This window comes from Bremia lactucae, linkage group LG1 (genome assembly GCF_004359215.1).
Source record: "Bremia lactucae strain SF5 linkage group LG1, whole genome shotgun sequence".
Taxonomy (NCBI): domain Eukaryota; phylum Oomycota; class Peronosporomycetes; order Peronosporales; family Peronosporaceae; genus Bremia; species Bremia lactucae.
In genome coordinates this window covers 6150746-6156745 of record NC_090610.1, presented here as the reverse complement: position 1 = coordinate 6156745, position 6000 = coordinate 6150746, and the positions used below count along the sequence as shown (strand labels likewise).

The 6000-nt window shown below is 44.2% G+C and overlaps 2 protein-coding genes across 2 annotated transcripts; one reads left to right on the top strand and one right to left on the bottom strand.

The window, feature by feature from the left end:
- Window positions 1-2742: 2742 nt before the first annotated feature.
- Window positions 2743-4785, top strand: CCR75_005504 (uncharacterized protein; the record flags this gene model as incomplete). The annotated part of the gene is made up of 1 exon (XM_067963585.1): window positions 2743-4785. One exon carries the CDS (start codon window positions 2743-2745, stop codon window positions 4783-4785), a length of 2043 nt encoding a protein of 680 aa, XP_067822415.1.
- A 234-nt stretch (window positions 4786-5019) lies between these two features.
- Window positions 5020-5661, bottom strand: CCR75_005505 (uncharacterized protein; the record flags this gene model as incomplete). Its single annotated transcript, XM_067963586.1, has 1 exon — window positions 5020-5661. One exon carries the CDS (start codon window positions 5659-5661, stop codon window positions 5020-5022), a length of 642 nt encoding a protein of 213 aa, XP_067822414.1.
- Window positions 5662-6000: the final 339 nt, after the last annotated feature.

Here is a 6000-nt window from a genome sequence, read left to right as displayed (position 1 = left end):
ACTGTTATCGATGCGCCTGTCGCTAGACGCACCGTCATCCTCGTTGGAGGGATGTCGCGCTCAACATATTTGAGCCTACGACCCTCTAGTGACTGGCGACGAATAAAGTTATTCGACGCTCCGCAGTCCACTAGGGCTCTGAGTGACAAATCATTTGTCACTTTCAACTTCAAGGTGATGAGGGATACCTCATCACCAGGTGCAGAGACACATAATGATTGTGTGTCTGGAGCAACTTTAGTCAAGAGATTTGCAAATTCTCTTGAGGTTGCTGGATCAGTAGGGCGTTGCGCCCCTACTCTCCCCGACCGTTTTTGGCGGTCCGCCTCGCTGTTGCGATTTCGCAACAACGTCGGACCCGCGACCGTTGCCCTTTTCGCATATGGTCCAACATTACGTTCAGTACCTTTCGGTGCTGGGCGTGCGGTACTACACTCATGAGCGTAGTGTCCTAATTTTTGGCAGCGATGGCATTTCTGCAATCGCTTATTGCTCAAAAAGCGAGGTCTCTCACTCTCGACGTAAGAGAGTTCCATGGGCTCTGGACCTCCAAACTCGTGTCGTCTTGGAGGACGATACGATGACGAACTAGCTTGAGCCTGTCTCAAGCTATAGTCCTCCTGTTCCAGTTCCAAGCGGAACAAGTGGGGCTTTGCGGGACCATCCGTATCACCTTGCATGAACACCGTAATCAACGTGTGTTCATGGACTGGGTTATTTGTTATACAACTCGCTAACAGTCGTATGTGCTGGGCATATGCGTGAACATCATGCTTGCCTTGCTTGAGTTTTAAAAGCTCTGAACGAGCTCTGGACTCAGCCCTAGGCGGTTCTAACGTCTGTTTGAGCCGGGCTTTAAAAGCCTCTAGCAACCCAAAGACGTATGGGTCGCGCAACTTAAGGACCAATGCCCAAGTTTTGGCACGACCTGCCAAATTTGATTGAGCAATGCGACTTGCATTTGCTCGCCGACGATGTGAAGTGCCCTTATGGCATCGTCCAACTCGACAAACCATCTCAAGAGGAAGTCTTCTTCGACTCCCCTCTACTTAGAGATGTCAATCTTTAAAGTTTCGGGATGACGCAAACGCGTCATCCCAGGCACAGGGGTCTGTACCCGTTGTAACGTCAGCAGTTCTGACTGTTGAGAGCCTTGCTGATTCAGCAAAGCTACTTTTTCCTTCATCTCGTCAAGTCCATGTTGTATGAACTTGGCGATGGCTGATTGGAGGGCATTTCTGTCCAAATTGGACAGCATTGCCAAGATTGCATCGTTTCCTACGGTCGAACTCATTCGCTCGACCGCACTCCTTTCTATGTTACTTAGAAAGGAGTAGCTTTCACGGGAAACGTGATGCGTATTCCCACTATCATCTAACATGTCCATATTAGATGAAGGAAATGTGGTCCTTGGACGGACTACAAAGTGCTACTAGGTCTAACGGGGCACTACGACTTGTACTGCTTCAGTACAAGTCCACTTCGCACTGCTACAGTTGCGAGTGGTGCCTTACGTTATTTCACGTACACTAGTACGTGCAGAGGAAGACTTCTCAGCTTAAAGAGGCTATATTAATATAATTAGGTATCTCTTCTTTCTATCTGTTAACTCTAACTTAATTATAAATTAATACTAAACATGCAATTGAAATCTTATCTTATCTTATCTGTCTCTCTCTTTTGTTTACATCTACAGTTGATTAGTGTGCGGGATAATTAGATATAATGGCCTATACCTATTTATGGATAAGATTTCTGAATATTACTATTTAAAAGAATATCCTCCAAATATTATCTACCTTTTAGATAATATATTTATTAACAATCTTTAAGTGTTAATTTTATGTAACGATACACCCCGTTACAATCAATATTTCTCGTGGTGGAATTCCGGCAGACTCCATATTCTCAATTGCGTTTTGTATATATTAAGAAATCGGCAGCTCAAAATTTGTATGGAACGGGGCGCCTTTCACTAGTACTGATAAGCACTAGTCAACCTTACACTGATTACAGCGTAGGTGAGGTGACTCGAAACTTCACGTACACAAGAGTACAGAGGAAGATTTCTATAAAGCTAAGGGAATTTAGCTTTAAGGGTCTAGACTACGGCTTTAGAATAGAAAAAAAGTAAAACTGTATTGATATATTTAATTTCCTAAAAAACAACGATCATCTGTCTACTACTGACCTTATTTTATTAATAAATAACTATGAATGGCGCCTCCTTGCGCACCGCATAATCTTATCTTATAACGATTGGCGGGGTTGAATTTAAAGTTGAATTAATCAATCAATAGAATTAATGTCTTATTGCATCAATATCAACAGATTTGGTGATATTGGAACTATCAAGTCAAATAATTAATAAAGTTAATTATTTGTACTTCTTTGCTTATTTCCTTTCATAGAATATAATGTTAAGTTTTAGGAAATAATACTTATGTAACGGTACACCCTCGAGCTTTGATGAAACTCTTCCAGATAGCTTTGAGACAATCACCGAGCGTAGTGTGTGAAAGTGCAATCCTTATTTGGCACACGCGACGAACAGAGGAAGAGAATAGCATTTGCTTGGTAACATTTTTTTTCGACGGAACACGTCTGCCGATCATTAAAGTTAATTGGCAAGCCAGCAATTGATGTGCAATAAAATTAATTTTGGGGAGTTATTGTAGATTCACATTTTTTAAGTGCACAAAAACATATTTTTGGCAATAGCAGTTTAGCTTTCCTCCTCAAATGCTGAGCAGTAAATTTTCTCGCACACGATTGCGGTGCCAGTCGCAGCGACAATTTTGGGGCCACCCTTCCAACTTTTTGGCATGGGTGGGGTTCAATAATCGCACAAACTCTTGCCCCAGCTTAGTTCCTTCGTCATCGTCCAAAGATGAGCTTCCAGCGATAACACCCTCGTTACCTCAAGCTCTGCCATTAACCAATCATTTGGCTGCCAAATGTAATGTAAGGCCGTCTTTACCCGCTGACGTTGCTGTTCCTAAGCTGCAAAAGTTGGTGGACGATTGTAAGCGGAAATCCGCAGCTCAGGCACTTGACCGCTTATTGCATAAAATTCGACATGTGCCCTTTCTTACGCAGCTACTGGACGCTTGGCTAGTCGTCTCGCAATGTCGGCCGTTTGTTGTTGAGACCGACATGTCTTTTCGAGTTCGTCTGGCGACGGCAGAGGACGTGACGACCGAAAAACCGCCTAGGCTATTTCAAATCGTGCCTGCCAACATCTTTGCCCAGCTCTCATCTAAGATTCCTGCGCGCTCCATGTTTGTGGGCTCCACGTCCATTCAAAATAGCGACAACGCGGCCGTGGTGGTGGGTAATGATGCTCACGTGATGAGTTTTTTTATTCAATCTTTACACCGAATGAACGAGCACAAGCTGGTTGTGACATTCTTTGAGGCCTATGACCGCGATCGGATTTTGTGGCTGCAGGAGCATCGGTTGCGTGAAGCTGCAAATGACTATTCTACAGATGGTCAGGGAACAGATGATTCAATATCTGAGCTCAACAAGAAATTTACGCCAAGTTTGAAGGCTTTAGAGCTGCCAAGGGTGGCTCACTCATGTTACATCCAATCCTTGGCAGCTCTCAAGCATCAAAAAAAGATTTTGCGGCTTTTCGACAATGAAAATTACCAGCTGAATAAGATGTGCAGAACAACTTTAAACTTAAGTGTGCTTCTCCACGCGTGCCACAGCGAAAGGAATGGAGAGCTTGCGCGGAAAGCGATTGATACGATCACTATTCAATCTCCCTTGGCCGTCATTCCGCTGAGTTGTTACGAGCTGGCAATTCGAGCTAATTTACTTGATCGCAAGCACCATGAGCGAGAACTGCTAGCTGCAGTTCACCTGGCGAAAGCTTTACATAACGATGGTGGGTACTTGTTAAAGCCCGACATTTGGAGTGGACTGATAAAGGTTAGCTTGAAAAGGAACCGCCCCGACCTTGCTCTTGAAATCTTTAAGAGCTATCCAAACCACCGCATATCCGAACACCAGACAAACTTTCGTCAGGTGCTACGTGTTGCCTGCCGAACTCCAGATCGAACTGCGCTTGAGATGATGCAATTTTGTTGGGCACCATATATAAACGATTTAGCGAACAAGGCGATCATGCTTGAGCGGAAAGCATACCAAGATGCTATTTCGCTCAAGAATTTGAATGCAAAAGAATTGTTGCTAGGGGATATAGCTCTGATAACAAGCATTCCTGCATGGAAAAATAATGTTGAAGCCGACCTACTTAATATGATGCTGTGGGAAATGCTGAAACATTCTCACGCCATGCCATCAATTGTGGAAGTGTTAAATGTTATGGAAACAACTCGCTCGAAGGGGAGAACAGCAGTTTTACGGAGCGTTGTCGTAGCCCAGATTGATCATGATATGGCGCAGAACGAAATATTATCTCGGACAGCTGTTGAGCGCTCGCTGGAGTTCTGGAAAGAGCATCCCTCAGTTTTAGATTCTCCAGGATTTCTGGTGAGGTTGCTGCTGGACAAATGTCTAGAACACCGTTGGGATGACGAATGCGAGTTTTTGGTAGATTACATGCTGGAGCTTGGCTTGTATCGTATCCCATTCATTACTATCATCAAAATGATGAAAGATTTCGAGAATCGTGGGCGATTCGAAGCTAATGCCCGCATTGGTCAAAAGCTCTTGCAAAGACTGTCAGAAACGAATCGCCAAAAGCTTTATGACAGGTTTTTAAGAGTGCTATCTGATGAGCTACTTTCGCCTCGGGCAATTCGACAAAGTTAGTGAGCATTATGCTTAGTTGAATTTAAAGAAAGCAATCCGACCGGTCTTAGTGTGTAGCTGCATCATGAGCTATCGTCCGAAGTACCTCGTTGTGTGGAAGGCGTCTGTGGCGAGAGTTGTGCTTTAAAAAAGCATTTGCTGCTCAAAACAAGAAAAGCACACGTTTGGTTGCTTTTTTAATATTTAGTATTAAAAATAGATAGTGACTAATAAAAAATAATAATACCGGCTTCTTCACTTTTCACTGTGAGCTTGCTCTAACGCGATGCAAATAAGCACTAAAAGCGCCATGTCAATGCCACCCAATATTGTCAAAAAGTAAACATCATCGGGTGGAAGGCAAGACAAAGAAGTACTGAGCGTAGTGGAAACAGGTCGGATACTGCCGGTGGGGCGAAAGACGCGACCGATAGTTCTGCGCAACCCATTACGGCCTTGCTTCATCCAGAATGAAGCTTCGCGCTTGCTCCAGTCTCCGTTTAGGCCAACTCGGCACATTTTGCCTGTCGCAGGATTTTGGAATGTAACGCTCAATTCGTGCAGCGCCTGAATGGAAAACAGTTTAGCCGCTGACGCCTTTGCGTCGAATGCGTTAAACGTGGGAAGAGAAGCCATGAAATCGCGCTTCATGTGCACAAGTGGCCTGCGGTTTGGGTCGCGTAACGTCTTCATGGCGGACTTCGTGCCTCGGATACTGAATACATCTTGGTTCCATTCGGTGTCACGGATAAGAAAGTCTTCTTCGTTTGAATAGTCCCAAAAGCGGTCACGCAGACGGAGTGTGGTGATTGTTTTGGCGCAAAAGGCCGCTTCGACGGGTGCCACTTGCCGCTCTTCCGCCAATTTTGGGATGGCAGAGGACGATGCGCATCCCATGTCCTCTTTGAAACGAGGAATGAAGGAGTGTTCGTCAAAGCTAAAAATGTCGATTTTTGTCTAACGGCCAAGCAGCTGATACTAGTTGAAAACGGATTTTTTTATGTGCCATAAAAAATAAAGCAGATTGCTTGTTACATTGTCGTTAGACACTCGCAAAAAGTTATCACCGTTATGAATTAGAAGAGGTTGACTTCCTGGCTGAGTTCAAGCGTCAGTAGTAGATAGAAGATCGTTACGTAGGAAACTAATTATATTAATACAGTTTTTGTAACGGGGCACTACGACTTGTGCTATTTCAGTACAAGTCCACTTCACACTGCTTCAGTTGTGAGTGGT